Source organism: Neovison vison, chromosome 1 (assembly GCF_020171115.1).
Source record: "Neovison vison isolate M4711 chromosome 1, ASM_NN_V1, whole genome shotgun sequence".
Lineage (NCBI taxonomy): Eukaryota > Metazoa > Chordata > Mammalia > Carnivora > Mustelidae > Neogale > Neogale vison.
Window position 1 is genome coordinate 122,885,819 of NC_058091.1, and position 16,295 is coordinate 122,902,113.

Sequence of the window (16,295 nt, forward strand, 5' to 3'; positions counted from 1 at the left end):
AACTTCCAGCAGCTCTCGTGATAAAAATAAATACTTTTATTACTCTGGTTAAAAATAAAATACAAATGACTTGGCATTGATAAAGCCTGCTGAGTGAATGAATGAATGAATATATCCATTATGAGGGCGGGCTTTGGCTACCTCCTATAGTGACAATACGGACTTTGAAGGTGTAAGAGGGGGTTGCGGTCACCAAGGCCTGGTGCTGCGAAGGTCCTGCAAGTTTCGAATGAACCTGGCGTTGAATATGTTCCCACCCATTGTCCATGCCTGGGCTGGTAGGGCCTGGGCCTGTGGAGGAACTGTGTGCATGTGTTCTTCCCCAGACCCAGCCTGTGACAAGACCTGCTCCTCGCTGGCAGACCTGGTAGGTGAGAGGGAGATGGAGAATGGGTTATAGGAATACTAAAGTGGCAATTAAGATCAGACTCTTCAAGGTCTAGCCCTGATGTAGAATAGGACATACGATGGGAGTATGAGGCTGAAACCATTAGGGCTATGTCCAAATTTGAAACCCCCCGGAGAGTACCAAAGGTAAGCACCAGTTGAACCTATGGGGAAAGAGCGTTTCAGAATATTAGGATGTTAGGTAGAACAATCTGTGAGAGGAGCTGGTGTTCAGAGGAGAAAGGAGCTGAGAGTGATGTTAGGAAAAGGAGTCAGAGGTGGTGGGAGGCTGGTAGGGGAGGGGTTCAGACCTCACCTATTCTCTGTGTCCTGTTCCCCCTGCTTTGATTCTTGGCCTATGAAAACACCAGGCATGTGCATGGGAAGACTGGAGTAGATAGTCAGTATGGCCTCATTTGAGGGTAAGGAGGGATGAATACTTACCTGTATTGGGGGATGAGGAATTCAGCCCCCCATGGCGGCTGTAGCAGCAGCTTTGGGCTACCAGCCCTGGGGGAGCCCCCCTGTAGAAGAAATGGGAGATGATGGGGAAGAGGCTATAGGAAGAAAGATGAGTGGGTATGAAGGAATCAGAGGAGAGGAATGAAAGGAATAATACAGGAGAAAGAGAAGGGTAATTACTGTTCCTATGGGGTTTTAAACTAAGCTGTGCCTCAGAAAAGGGGAGGGAGCCCGTTTCATACCCCAAGATTTCTCTAGAGTAGTCCTGGTTTGTTGATACTAGTTTTAATGTGTTAAAAGTAAGGGTAAATGTTACTGAAATTATGCCAGAAAACCAGACTCAGGCAAAAAAGTTTGTTGGACCAGGTGCCCTCGTGTTTGGTTTAGAAAACATGGTTACTTTAAATTACAGGATACGTCAGACCAGAGGGAAATAGGGATTGACAAAGCTGAATTCAGGGGGAAAAGAATTGTCTTGAGAGAGGTCCAAAGGTGGTGGTTGGGGCAGGAAATCAGAATGGGAAGCGGAATCCAGGGAATAGTCAGGAGGCAATGAGTGGATCCCAGAGATGTTGGTTAATAATTGACATTTCAGCTGGGACGCCTGGGTGGCTCGTGGGTTAAGCCGCTGCCTTCGGCTCAGGTCATGATCCCAGGGTCCTGGGATCGAGTCCCGAATCGGGCTCCTTGCTCAGCAGGGAGCCTGCCTCTCTCCACCTCTGCCTGCCTCTGCCTGCTTGTGTGTTTCTCTCTCTCTCTTTCTGACAAATAAATAAATAATATCTTTAAAAAAAAACATTGACATTTCAGCAATGGGTGGTCTAGGCTAAAGGGTAAACATCTCTGCGGCGAGCTGGAAGTTTCTGGAGGCAATGGGGGAGTACCTCTGGCAGCCTAGACAGAGGGATCCAGCGACTACATTACAGGAGACAGAATCTGCATAAGATCCAGCAGATCACAAAGGTAAGGAGAATCAGAGGGCCAGGGATCCCAGGAAAAAAAATCAGGTGCCACACAAATGAGACTGAGACTGGAAATTTGGGTGTGGTTTGTTTTTTTTTTTTTTTTTTTTTTGATTTTTTTTCATTGAAAATGTCCATTTAAAAAACACAAAAGAATGCACACTTTATTCAGACAACACTGAAAAGGAGAAGGAAAAGGAGTTGGGAGAGAGGGAGATCCTGCTCCCAAGTACTGGGATGGGGGAACATAGTAGGAGTATCTGATCTACCACACATTCAGAGAGTAGGGAGGGTGAAGACGTTCCATACGCTGGGTATGGAGCAGGGAAGGTTCTTGCTATGGAGGAAAAGAAGGCAGGCCAGGGGAAGAGTTCCCATACCACCTCAAGAAAATCTCACAAGACTGGAATATATCATCATCTAGCTACTGGAGCAGGGTGTATGCAAGAGGGGATCCCAGAAGCTAACAGATACTTGAGACTCAGGGCTTGTTCTGAAACATGACTAAGAGTGACTCTAGGAAACTAAATGGGATCTACTGCCAAGAAACAATTCCCTCACAGAATCTGGATCTAGGGAAAGTGGTATTTATCTTTAGAAGTGTGGGAAGTCTTTAGAGCCTCAAAGCAGACATCAGTTTGGGGGTTCCCGGACACATATACAAAATGTGGGGAGATGAGTTTGGCAATGTTGAGTGGATCCCTTTGGGGACCTGGTCGTCTTAAGACCCTGTCCTTTATCACTGAACTGCTCTGAAGCAGAGCTCATCGGTTGGCTTCAGCAGGCTGAGAAGGTTAAGTGTGGTAGGCAGCACAAAACAGTATTAGAGTCACCAGTAATGCTGTAGAAGGACTATGGGATTTATTCCATGGACAAGACTCCTTAAAATGTTTCCCTGGCAGAGGAAGCCCTTAGACCTTCCAAGGTGTTCCACAGTCTAACAGCAAGCAAGAATGTGCTTCTCTGGGTAATGAGTATGAGCCACCCAACCACGGGATCCGGTGGCAAATCAGGCTATCTGTGGGAGTGTTCAGAGCCCACTTAGGAAAGAAGGCGTGCTTTCTACATAAGAAAAGCTACAAAGTATTAGCCCATCTGGGACCCTAACAACATCTTTGCCCAAGAAAGAGGAAGAGGGAATCCTACAAGCTCTGTCAGTTTCCACGGGAACCTAGGGACTACAATGGAAGAGTGGATGTGAGGTTCTCAGGGAGAGGGGGCTCTGCCCACCCCAGGTCTCCCAGGGAGGGAAGGGGGTAACTATCTGTCAGTATCGACTCTCATCAGAGCGGGGAAGGGAACTGTGGAAGGGTGTTATGTACAGGAGAAAGGGAAAGGAAAAATGGGGGAGAGAGAAAAACAGAGAAATCAGAAGTGAAGAGAAAGCTAGGGAGAGAAATCAAGGAGATATCCTCTCCATTTGCTGGGATGGGTTCCTGCTATACAAAGCAGTAACATGAGGCCAGTGGCTCCCCAAACTGTCAGAAACATTGCATCTTCCCAGTAAGCATGAAACCAAGATTTCCCCAATCTGAGACTCAGTCCCCCCCACCCAATGGAAATGTTCTTACTATCCTTCCTCCCATCTCTCACTTTAAAAACTAGAGTCCCTAGTTTTTAAACTAGCTTGGGTGGCTCAGTGGGTAAAGCCTCTGCCCTGTTCAGGTCATGATCTCAGGGTCTTGGGATCAAGCCCCACGTCTGGCTCTCTGCTCAGCAGGGACCCTGCCTCCCCCTCCCCCTCTGCCTGCCTCTCTGCCTACTTGTGATCTCTCTCTGTCAAATAAATAAAACCTTAAAACAAAACAAAAACTAGAGTCCCTAGAGTCCATATAAAGTACTATTCTACTCCTTCATGTAACTTACTTCCAGACTGCTCCCATAAATCTGGTCCAGTACATTCTTCTCAAAAGGTTTCAGGACTCTCCAATCCACCTGTCCTATTGCTTCACATCTCTGGCAGATTCAAACTCCCCTTTGCCATTGCTAACACCCTCTTTGACAGTTCTGAGGCTCTCTAACCCTCCAACTCCTATTACCTGGTGCGCCGACGTTGGGCTGGGCTGCCCCCAGGGTCGGTAGCAAGCAGAAGGCGGGCGGTAGGGTGTGGGGGGCAGAGGCGCAGGGAACGCAGCAACTCCTGCTCTGGCACAAAGGGGCGGAGGGGACCCCGTTCTGGTGAGTTTCCCAGGCTGCTGGAGCGGGGAGGTGGGTGGGCTGGAGGTGTGGCACGGCGAGGGGCCCTGTTTAGGGGCCAAGGAGGTTCCACAGCTACCTTCAGAACTGGCAAGAGGGAAAATACAGAGCAAGATGGAGAAAGAAGAAAAAGGAGAATAGAGTGATGACAGTAAAGATTTGGATAGAAAAAAAGAGAAATCAGAGACTTTAGAGAGAACTAATCCTTCTGGGTTAAGGCCCCCAAGCCCAGCCACCCTACCCCAGTCTTACATTCTCGGTCACTAGAGGAATATGGCTTAATGTCTCCCTCTGCTCTCTTGGGTGGCAGCTTTCTTGCTGGAGCTGGCAGTGGAGAGTACACAGACAAGGTAAGCATTAGAAGACATACTCTGCACCCCTCCTCCCAGCCACTACCCCCTTGACCCCGAAACTCTGCTCCCTGACACCACATTTCCTCCTGGGAAAGGAGAGAATTCAGTTCAGCTCCATTGCAGAAGCCCTGTTGCAATGCCTTCACACCAAGAGGGAATTCAGGGGAAATACTGGAGCACTTTTGAGGGGAGCCAGGAGGAGTATGCCAAATGCAGAATTGGGGGAAAGTTCCAAGGGGAGACTCTGGGACTTGGGAGATGCAGGAGAAATTGGCTAAGGGAGGCAAGCTCTTACTGTCAGTGGGTGCTGCCACGCCCCCCTGGGATTCTGGGGCAGTGGAATGGTCCCAGCCGGGCCAACGAGGACCCCAGGTCCCTCTAGATGAGATGGACAAAGTCCTTCGTTAATTAGGAATTGCTTTGGAGAGATCAGGGGAGGCTGGGGTAGGGCAGAATCTCTCCTTCCAGGGCAAGATTTAAGCTTTATTAGGAAAAACAAAGTTTGAGGAGAAAACAAAGACATTTGGAGTTAGCACAGTAAATGGAAGGCTAACATATTATGCAAAGCTTTGCTTCCCGTCCCCTCACTTTTCTATTTGCTCCCTCCCTTTCCCTCTTAAGAGGTTCTCTATTGTGTGTGGCAAATGAGAGACTGCTCAGCAAATCCACTTAGGCTATATCCATGGTCCCTCCCCCTGTGGACTTGGGTCCTCACTGTCCTTGTTGGCTCTCACTCCCTCTCTAGCTTGTAGTCAGCAGGAGCTGGATGGGGGAAGCCTTGGCAAGCAAAGTGAGTCATGGATATGAATTGCCTCCCTGACACTGGTCAAAGCTATTAAATGGGAACAGATTGTTCTTTGAGTGGTGGTTACTCCCTTTCCTGGCCATGGAGGAGGTAAGAGCTAGCCACAAGGCCAGCTCAGCAAGGGAACATGTCTGTGCAAGCTGTGCATCTCTACCCTTGGGAGGCGGTGAGGAAGGAGGAGTGGGGCTCAGCTTGGCAGGGAGTGTATGTGTATGAGGATGGAATGGGGAGCCTGGGGAGCATTTCAATACCTCCTAGATTTGGCTTCTTCAGATCAATTTCATTATTTTGTTGGAAATATCATAAATTCTGAGCGTTATTTTCTAAAACTACTATTTAAACTTTGGACCATTCATGTCACTCTTCTGTAACTGCAAATGCAAGGGGTGGCCGCACTTGTCTATCCCTCAACTGACAGAAACTTGAGGGGTCTGAAAAGGAATGTGACCCTGGCCTACTTTGATGGACCTGAAGTGGCAAGAGACTCCATAAATATCAGTCATTAGGGGCGCCTGGGTGGCTCAGTGGGTTAAAGCCTCTGCCTTCGGCTCGGGTCGTGATCCCAGTGTCCTGGGATCGGGTCCCACATCAGGCTCTCTGCTCGGCGGAGAGCCTGCTTTCTCCTCTCTCTCTGCCTGCCTCTCTGCCTCCTTGTGATTTCTGTCTGTCAAACAATAAATAAATAAATCTTAAAAAAAAAAAAATATCAGTCATTAAACAGGCTCCCAATGAGCTCACTCAGTTAAAAGTTTGACAAGTCTAAGAAGTACTAAGCTCATGAGGGCAAAAGCAGATGGGTAACAACTGCTGGGACTTGGGCTGCTTTAGAATTTCCCCAAATTGCCCATAATTGCACTGTGCTCCCTGTGGCTTCCAGAGGAGCTAGCCACCATGGCCTACAGTTCCACCCATTCACTGCAGCTTTACCAGCGGGTGTAGAATCAATCGCAGCAGAGCGAGAGTGTCGAGATGCCCTCAGGGAGGGAGCAGGGGGCCCTGTGAGGAAGGAAGTGGTGGTGCCCCTCAGTAAAGGGGCCAGTGGGATCAAGAATCCACCTCTTTCCTTCCCCTCACCCCAACTACTTGGCCAACATATACAAGGTGACATAACTTACGATGTTGATGGGCAAAGAAGCCTTCGAAGATCACAAAGTTGTTGACCTATAAGATGAAACATGTAAAATATAGTTGTTCATTCAGCCATTCACAACTACATGGGGACAGAACCTTGTCCCAGAAAAACTACAGTGGGAGGAACAAAAGCCAGCCTTCCTGTCCTTGTTAACAGACTCAGATAAAAACTCAGACCCTGATAAACTGATCCCAAAAGTTGATACAGAATTACAAAGGACCTCAAATAGCCAAAACAATCTTGGGGGATTCATACTTCCTGATCTCAAAACTTACAACAAGGTATGGTTATCGAAATGGTACTGAAGAGGCTGAGAGAGAGACATACAGACCAATAACATGAATAGAGTCCAGAAAAAAAACAATGTGTCCACAGTCAATTTTCAAGGGATGTGCTAATATGATTCGATGGGGAAAAAATAGCTTCCTTTCACAAATGGTGCTTGGGGGCACCTGGGTGGCTCAGTGGGTTGAGCCTCTGCCTTCGGCTCAGGTCATGATCTCAGGGTCCTGGGATGGAGCCCGGCATCGGGCTCTCTGCTCATCGGGGAGCCTGCTTTCTCCTCTTTCTCTCTGCCTGTCAAATACATAAATAAAATCTTTAAAAAAAAAAACAGGGGCGCCTGGGTGGCTCAGTGGGTTAAGCCTCTGCCTTCGGCTCGGGTCATGGTCTCAGGGTCCTGGGATCAAGCCCCACATAGGGCTCTCTGCTCAGCAAGGAGCCTGCTTCTCCCCTCTCTCTGCCTGCCTCCTCTCTGCCTACTTGAGATTTCTCTCTCTGTCAAATAAATAAATAAAATTAAAACAAACAAACAAAAAAACAAATGGTGCTTGGACAACTGAATATTCACATGTAAGATAATGAACGTGGGCCTCTAACTCACATTAGAAAGAAACAATTTCAACCGGGTCAAAGACCCTAAATTGTGTGGGTTTAAAATTTTTTTTGTTATATTTAAGTAATCTCTGCATTCAGTGTCGGGCTCAAACTCACAACTTAGAGGATCAAGAGTCACAGGCTCTTCCGACTGAGCCTATGAAACTCTTAAGAAGGAAAGATGCAGGGGGATTGTCTCAGTGGCTCAGTTGGCTGAGCATCCAACTCTTGGTTTCAGCTCAGGTCATGAACTCAGGGTTGTGAGACTACTCCTGAATCAGGCTCTGTGCTCAGCTAGGAGTCTGCCTAAGATTCTCTCCCTCTGCGCCCCCACCATGCTTGTGCACTCTCTCTTCGAAAGAAAGAAAGAAAAAGAGAGGGGGAAATCTTCATGACCTGGATTAGGCAATTGTTTCTTAAATATGACACCAAAGCACGAGTAACAAAAGAAAAAAAAAACAAACTGGACTTCACTGAAAGCAAAACTTTTGTACTTCCAAAGACATGATCAAGAAAATGAAAAAACGGGGCACCTGGGTGGCTCAGTCATTAAGCATCTGCTTTCAGCTCAGGTCATGATCCCAGAGTCCTGGGATCAACCCCTACATCAGGCTCTACGTTCCCTGGGAGGTCTGCTTCTCCCTCTCCCACTCCCCCTGTTTGTGTTCCCTATCTCGCTGTGTCTCTGTCAAATAATAAATAAAATCTTTTGAAAAGAAAATGAAAAAACGGGGGCCCCTAGGTGTCTCAGTCACTGGCCCCCTGCCTTCCGCTCAGGTCAAGATTCCAGGATTCTGGGACTGAGTCCTGCCTGGGGCTCCCAGCTCAGCGGGAAGCCTGCTCCTCCCTCTCCCACTCCCCCTCCTTGTGTTCCTTCTCTTGCTGTCTTTCTCTCTTTCAAATAAATAAGTAAAAACTTAAAAAAAAAGAAAAGAAATACACAAAATTATTTAGAAAAATGAAAAAACCCAGAGAATAGGAAAAAATAATTGCAAATCATACACCTGATAAGGGTAGAATATATAAAGAACAAATTATAAGTCAAGAATAGAGAGCACACTTTAAAAAATAAGCACAAGGAGGGTGCCTGGGTAGCTCAGTTGGTTAAGTATCTGGCTCTTGCTCTCATTTCAGGTCCTGATCTCATCAGGATCATGAGTTCAAGCCCCATGTTGGGCTCCAGGTTGGGTATGGAATCTACTTAAAAAAAAAAAAAAAAGTGGGCATAGTACTTGAATAAACATTTCTCTTAAGATATGCAAATGACCAATCAGCACTTGAAAAGATGCTGACCGTCATTAGTCAACAAGAAGATGCAAATTGAAACTACAAAGAGATCCGATTACGCCTCTAACTTCAGCTCAGATTGTGATCCCAGGTACTGGGATGGAGCCTGCTTCTCTCTCTCCCTCTGCCTGCTTGTGCTTTCTCTGTCTAATCAATGAATTAAAATCTTAAAAAAAAAAAAAGAAAATGACTGATGTTGGTGAGGATGTCGAGAAATTGGAATACTCATATTGCTTCTCGGCCTTTTGGCTAAGATCAAGTGTGGAATACTTGTACATTGCTGGTAGAGGATGTAGAATGTTCGTCATTGTGGAAAAACACTGCGTCAGTTCCTCAAGAAGTTAAAGATTACCACATGACCCAGCAATTCCATTCTTAGGTAACCCAAGAAAACTAGGGACACCTGGGTGGCTCAGTGGGTTAAGCCTCTGCATTCTGCTCGATCTCAGGGTCCTGGGATCGAGTCCCGCTTCCGGCTCTCTGCTCAGCGGGAAGCCGCTTCTCTCTCTCTCTCTGCCTGCCTCTCTGCCTACTTGTGATCTCTCTCTCTCTGCCAGATAAATAAAATCTTAAAAAAAAAAAAAGAAAAAGAAAAGAAAACTAAAAAGATATGTGCAAACAAAATCTTGCACACAAAGGTTCATAGCAGTATTATTCATAAGAGCCAAAACATGGAAATAACCAATTCTGAATCAGCTGATAAATGGATAAACAAAATATGGTATATCCATATGCTGAATATTATTCACCCATAAAAAGGCACGTGGTACTGATACAGGCTGCAACATGAATGAACCCTCTGAAAACATTATGGCAAGTGAAAGGCAAACACAAAGGCCACATATCATATGATTCTATTTATATAAAATGTGCAGAATAAGCAAATTGACAGAGCAGATTACTGGCTGACAAAGGCTGGGAAAAGGTGTATACAGAAGTGATTGCTTAATGATTCTGGTTTTTTCTTTGTGTGATGGAAAGGTTTTAGATTTAGAGACTAGGAATAATCAGACAACACTGTGAATATACTAAAAACCACTGAACTGTGTATTTTCCATAGTTAAGAGTGCATTTTATCTCAAAACCCAAAAACCTGTACCCTACTTTTTAGTTCTCCCAGGACCCAGGGTAATGGAGACACACTGCACAAAATACCAGGGAAGAAGAGGCATCCAAAACTTTCAAAACAGAGGCTTAAACATATACATACACACACTAGGCCAAATGGCTTAAGTATACAAATACTGAGAAAAACTAAGCTTTAAGTAGCATTCAAATGGATGGAATTGTCAAGGGAAGACATGCTGGAGGACAGGGTACCACTTTGATAACTAGTAATTGACTATCTTAGAGTGATTTCATTATAGTATCATATTCAATTTGGCCTTCACAACAATCCTTGGAGTCACTATGTTAAAGAGTAAAGACTTGGAGACATGGCCTGCCCAAGCCAAGTAGCTAACAAGTGACAGAGCTGGGCCTCAAGCCCCGGACTCCTAATTCTAGCTGTAGTACTTGAGCCAGGAATACAATGCCCATCAAGAATGGGCAAAGCGGGGGCGCCTGGATCACTCAGTGGGTTAAAGCCTCTGCCTTTGGCTCAGGTCATGGTCCCAGGGTCCTGGGACCTCTGCTTGGAGGGGAGCCTGCTTCCCCCTCTCTGCCTGCCTCTCTGCCCTACTTGTGATCTCTGTCTGTGAAATAAATAAAATCTTAAAAAAAAAAAAAAAAAAAAGAATGGGGGCGCCTGGTTGGCTCACTGGGTTAAAGCCTCTGCCTTCAGCTCAGGTCGTGATCTCAGGGTCCTGGGATCGAGCCCCACGTCGGGCTCTCTGCTCGGCAGGGAGCCTGCTTCCCTTCCTTTCTCTCTGCCTGCTTCTCTGCCTACTTGTGATCTGTCTGTCAAATAAATAAATAAAATCTTTAAAGAAAAAAAAAAGAATGGACAATGGGTTAATTAATTGAATTTAAATTTAAAAAACAGTAAAACAAAAAACAAAAAAACCAAAGTGCTTAACATTAAAAAAAAAAAATGAGTGGCAATGGGTTCAAATTCTTGCTCTGCTACTTATTAGCCATGGGAACTTGGGTCAAGGCATTAAACTGGATAAATCTCAAATGCAGTCAACAACAACAACAGTGTACAAGGGTACATCCACGATCCATGTAGATAGCACAGTGCTCATGAATCATTGTTTACATGATTATTTATACTCTATAATGTTTTGGTCTCATAGTTACTTGGGTATGCCTGATACTGCGCTCCTTTCACTGCCCTCCCCTGTACAAGGGGAAGACATTCTAAATATAAACAGACCCTGCCTGTTTCCTGCCTTGACCCTGTCTACCCACCCACCCTCCTCCAGAAATAAGCACATGCCCAGCATTCCTGCCACACCAAACTGCCTGCCATACATAATTGAATACCTATCCGCTTCTGCTCATGCTGGTTCCTATATATGAAATGCACTTTAGCCTGCCTACTTGTCCACTGTCCCCATGACATTCACCTTTCAAGATTAAACTTGTGTCAAGCCTTCCTTTACTCAATCCCCACCCCAAGGTAGCATTCACCACCATGTCTTTATGCCTCTGTAAGCACAATCAAATCATATTACAGTGGAGTAAGTGTCCATGCTCCAAATCCAAGGCTAACTTGTCAACCCAATCTCAACCCCTACTGCCCATGACATTGTTTGAGCAATTATCTCCATGTTCTCTGACATCATCACATTTTCTCTCTACTGAGTCGTTCTTATGCTGTTGCTTCTTCCAACTGAAAACAGTCAACTCTTTTTTTTAAGAAGATTTTACTTATTTATTTGACAGAGAGCACAAGTCTGCAGAGAAAGAGGGGGAAGCAGGCTCCCTGCTGAGCAGAGAGACCGATGTGGGGCTTGATCCCAGGACCCTGAGATTATGACCTGAGCCGAAGGCAGAGGCTTAAACCACTGAGCCACCCCAATCAACCCTCTATTAATCCACTTTCCCCTCTAGCTCTTGCTCTTTCTTTGTTCCCCTTAAAGCAGCATTTTAAAAAATTTTTTTTTATATTTTAAGATTTACTTATTTGAGGGGCGTCTGGGTGGCTCAGCCAGTTAAACACCTGCCTTCGGCTCAGGTCATGATCCCAGAGTTCTGGGATCGAGTCCTGCATCGGGCTCCCCACTCAGCAGGCAGTCAGCTTCTCCCCTTGCCCGTTACCCTGCTTGTGTGCTTGCATGCGCTTTCTCTCTCTCAAATAAATAAATAAAATCTCTTTTTTAAAAAATTTACTTATTTGAGAGATAAAGAGCTTGCAGGCCAAGTGGGAGGAGGGTGGGGAAAAGGGAAAGAAAGCCTCAATCCTGTTGAGCCTGGAGCCAGACAAACAGCAGGGCTCAATCCCAGGACCCTGAGGATCATGACCTAAGCTGAAATCAAGAGTCAGACACTTAACCAATTGAGCCACCCAGATGCCTCCCCTTAAAGCATTTAAAAGAGTGACCTATTCTTTTTTTTTTTTTAAGATTTTATTTATTTATTTGTCAGAGAGAGAAAGAGAGGGAGGGAGGGAGAACACAAAAGCAGGTAGAGCAGCAGGCAGAGAAGTAGGCTCCCTGCTGAGCAAGGAGCCTGATGCAGGACTCAACCCCAGGACCCTGGGATCAGGACCTGAGCTGAAGGCAGCAGTTTAACCAAATGAGCCACCCGGGCGTCCCAAGAGTGGCCTATTCTTGTCTCCACTTCCTAGCTTCTCAATCTCCTAAAGCCCACTTCATTCAGTCTTCCACCCACCACTGCACGGAAAAGGCTGGTTAAGATCACCAGTGGCCTCAGGTAAATAAATAATAAACTAAACTCCCACTCCCCCTGCTGTGCTCCCTCTTTCGCTGTCCCTCTATCAAATTGATAAATAAAATTTTTTAAAAAGAAGATTTTATTTATTTGAAAGAGACAGTGAGAACATAAGGGGGTGGATATTTGGGAGAGGGAGAAGCAGGCTCCCCATTGAGCAGGGAGCCAGATGTGGGGCTCAATCCCAGGATCCTGGGATCATGACCTGAGCCAAAGACAGATGCCCAATGACTGAGCCACCCAGGCACCCCAGGATTCTTGTTTCCTAACTGGTCTACTCGCTTCTATCTTTGCTCCCCTACTGCTATTCCTTTTTTTTTTTTTTTTTTTTTAATTTATTTGTCTCAGAGAGAGAGAGAGAAAGAGGCAGGCAGAGGGACAAACAGGCTCCGTGCCATGCAAGGAGCCTGATGCAGGACTCAATCCCAGGATCCCAGGATCATGACCTGAGCTGAAGGCAGATACGTAACCGAGTGAGCCACCCAATTGTACCTCCACTACTGTTATTTTTTTTTTTTTTTTTTTTTTTATTTCTTTGTTCATGCGAGAGAGAGGTAGAGGCAGAAGGAGAAGCAGGCTGCCCAAGAAGCAGAGAGCCCAATGTGGGACTTGATCCCAGGACGCCAGGATCATGACCTGAGCCAAAGGCAGACGTTCAACCATCTGAGCCACCCAGGCACCTGCCTACTGCTATTCTTTTTTATTTTTATTTTTTAAGATTTATTTATTTATTTGACAGACATCACAAGTAGGCAGAGAGGCAGGCAGAGAGAGAGAGGAGGAAGCAGGCTCCCTGCTAAGCAGAGAGCCTGATGCGGGGCTCGATCTCAGGACCCTGAGAGATCACGACTTGAGCCGAAGGCAGAGGCTTTAACCCACTGAGCCACCTAGGCGCCCCTTGCCTACTGCTATTCTTAACAGCCAAAGTAGTCTGGTTAAAAGAAAATCAGATTATCATCCCCCTGCTCTTTCCACTTAGAGCATAAACTTTACAATAACCTATAAGGTTGGAAATATTATTTCTCCCCCACTGCTGCCTGCTCTAATCTATACACTCCCCTTCACTCCTGCTGCTCTAGCCATGCCAGCCAATTCACTTGCTCAGGCACATTCCTAACTCATGGAGTTTGTACTAGACGTTCCCTTTGCCTGGGATGCCCTCTCTATACTCTCCATTACCTGGCTCCTATTATTACTTCCTTTAAATTATTGCTCAAATGGCACTTTCTCAGTGAGGTCTTCCCTGACTATCCCACTTAAACTTGCTACCCCATGCACACCCATCCCCACAGTGGTACTTGCAAGCCTTCTCAGTGGCTCTCATCTTTCCAGAACACTTATCATCAACCATGCTACATAGTCATCGCTATCTTTGTCAAACCAACTAGAATATAAGCTCCACAAGAGCAGCAGAGACTTTTATCTGTTTTGTCGAGTAAGTATTCCTAGTGTCTAGAACAGTGTCAAATGCTCAATAAATATTTGTTAAATGAATGGATAGCATTAGTAACATTATTCTGTATTTTCTATTAGCAATAATCGCGCCTCGGATAAACCTCATTGGCTACGATACTGCCACTGCGCAAAGCTTATTCTGTATTTTCTTATACACAAACCACATTCTCCATATTAGACCAAAGCTCCCAAAGGATAAGGAAAATATATTTTTCTGGGCCTTAATAAACACTGAAGTGCAAATGAGCTGGCTACATCTGGAGCACAAACATATTACTGGGTATACAAAACAGTGAAAAATTAAAATAGATGACTGCAAAGAGCTGCACAATGAGAGATGTTACCCCCCCCAAAAAAAAGGTGGGCAGAAGGAAGAGCGTAGCTGTATAAAATGAATCCTATATAATGGGGAGTAAGAAGCACTTGGAAGATGCCACTTCTTTGCCCCAAATAAACAGATTCAATGCAAATGCTCAGTAAGGATCTACCCTCTGAAAACTCTAACCTGTGGGACTGTGGTCTCCAGGTTGTAATGTTTATTCAGGAACTTAAGCAGCTTCTGTGAGGGTCGGTCAATGGCCAGTTGGTGTGGTTCAACTCGCTCCTTCTGCAGGGAACAGGAGACTCAGGGTAGGAGAAGGTCGGGGGAGAGCATGCCAGTAGGAACCCAGGAGCCTGGGAAGGGAATAGGAGGATACGGGAACATGGCAGGCAGGAGGGTACAAGGCAGGGCCCCTGGAAGGGGTTAGTGCAAAGGAGACTTTGATCACTGTCTTGGATAGACTGGTGAAATAAGCGACACCTGCAACATATAGTGGAAGAGTTCTCGCCCATGGCCATGGCGTTGAAGAGACTCATGGATGTAAAAGTCCAGAATGCAAAGTGGTTCTACCTCATTGTGAGCCTCACGATCATCCTAAGAAGGAAAGAAAAACAAGTACCTTTTACGACCCAGACATCGTTGCTGCCTCCCAACATCCAGAACTTTTATTCTCAGAAGCCAAGGGATGTGAACTCTCAGCTTGTAGTAATACTCACCAGTACAAACAGTTTCTTGTATCCAACTTTAAGGAAGCCGATAATGGCTCCTTTTCCAGCCCTGTAGGATGGGGAAAATAATGAAACAAGCTAGTAGCAGCTATTTGTAAGGGAGAGTCAAAAAAGGAAGAGGGTTTGGGGGAGGAAGGAATTAAGTATGGGATGGAAGAGCATTTGGCACTTACGGTCGCGCTGAAGTGTCTTTGAGTACATACATAACATGACGGTTACTCTGCATCCTTGATGCACTGGTGATGGGAGCAGGAAGATGCTGGGCCTGCCGGGAAGATAAAGACAGACTTTCTGTAAGTCCATTTCAAAGGACCTGTGCTTTCCTTATCTACAGGCCCCAGAAAGGCCTTCCCCTTTTCTCCATCTAAAGACTCCCCAGTACCTTGGCAGAAGCCTTGCCCAGTTCATCTACAATGGTCATAATTTGCTGTTGCAGATCAACACTACAGGAAAAAAAAAACAAAAACAAACAAACAAAAAAAACCAGGGAAACAAAAGAGTCAGATACTCACTGAATTAGAGGGTCCTGTGAACCTTGGCCATAACCTCAACCCAGGTTCAGCACTTAAGACTCTCTGACTTTACCTTGTAGACCTCCAATCTGATTTTCTACCCTACCTTTCTGGAACCCAAACTTTTGCCACACCTCTTTTCAATACAGTACACTCCCTCCTCCCTGAGGTTATTGCGGGGAAGCAGGAAGGGCGGATCAACCACATCCTTTGGTTAGAACAAATCAGGCCAAGGAACGAAAGGTCACAGATGCAAGTGACCATCATTCCACTAAGTCTAAGGTCAAAAGTCACCATATGGGCGAGCCAGGGCAACAAAAGGAGAGGTCACTAGTCAGTGAGAAGGGGGCGTGGTGCCTGGATCAGGTTTTTCAGAACAAGGAGAAAAGGGCTTTGGGGCGGGTTTGAGATGTCACCGGGCAGGCGTTGTGGTTCCGGGTCGGCGGGCTGGCGGTCGCAGGTGCTGGTCCAGCACCGTGATCCGCTCCGGGAGCAGCGCATCCACATCGAACGAGAACTCCATGGCCCATTGTGCGTGGCCAGACCCCGCCCCATACTACGTCACTTCCGCCCCTCCCTGAAGGGAGGAGGTGGGGGAGAGGAAGCACTTCTGGAAGCCTTTAATTCCCAGCGGCTATGAAGGAGGGGCTCAGGGCCCGCCCCATCCTCCGCCTATCCCCTTTCATATCCGCTGCCCCAGCCTTCCAGCAACTCTGGGCAGGCCAGTCCCTTAATGCCACTCCCCAACCCCACGGCTGTCACAGCGATGCATTTTTCCTAGCCTAGTGTCCCATTCTCCAACCCCTTCAACAGCCCACCCCCCATGCCCCAATAAATAACGAGGAAACTGCTAGGTATCGTGGGAACACTGCCACTGCATAGGGCACAGGAGGCCAGAAAGGTGACCATGACATAATGGCCCAACTGTTCACTTATGGTGATTTCTGGTCCCAAGAATCACTGGCTGGTCTGGCTCAAGCC

General features: G+C 46.3%; 1 protein-coding gene and 1 non-coding gene across 8 annotated transcripts; both read right to left on the bottom strand.

Annotated features, from left to right (window-relative positions):
- Positions 1–19: 19 nt before the first annotated feature.
- ATAT1 (alpha tubulin acetyltransferase 1) lies at positions 20–15,882 on the bottom strand. 7 transcript variants are annotated; one of them, XM_044257463.1, is made up of 13 exons: positions 15,731–15,882; positions 15,185–15,245; positions 14,976–15,067; positions 14,791–14,851; positions 14,555–14,668; positions 14,258–14,359; positions 6,281–6,326; positions 6,093–6,161; positions 4,260–4,331; positions 3,851–4,094; positions 832–911; positions 704–743; positions 113–364 (listed from the first exon to the last, which is right to left on the bottom strand). In XM_044257463.1, exons 1-13 carry the CDS (start codon positions 15,835–15,837, stop codon positions 190–192), a joined length of 1,263 nt encoding a protein of 420 aa, XP_044113398.1. In that variant the 5' UTR covers positions 15,838–15,882; the 3' UTR covers positions 113–189. The 7 variants fall into 7 exon arrangements, with proteins under 7 accessions (XP_044113389.1, XP_044113414.1, XP_044113407.1 ...); XM_044257454.1 differs by lacking the exon at positions 704–743 and having other exon boundaries at positions 20–364; XM_044257479.1 differs by lacking the exons at positions 704–743; positions 15,731–15,882 and adding an exon at positions 15,388–15,724 and having other exon boundaries at positions 21–364.
- Positions 13,747–13,887, bottom strand: LOC122897086. The gene has a single exon (XR_006382467.1). It is a non-coding gene; the product is annotated as a U4 spliceosomal RNA (small nuclear RNA).
- Positions 15,883–16,295: the final 413 nt, after the last annotated feature.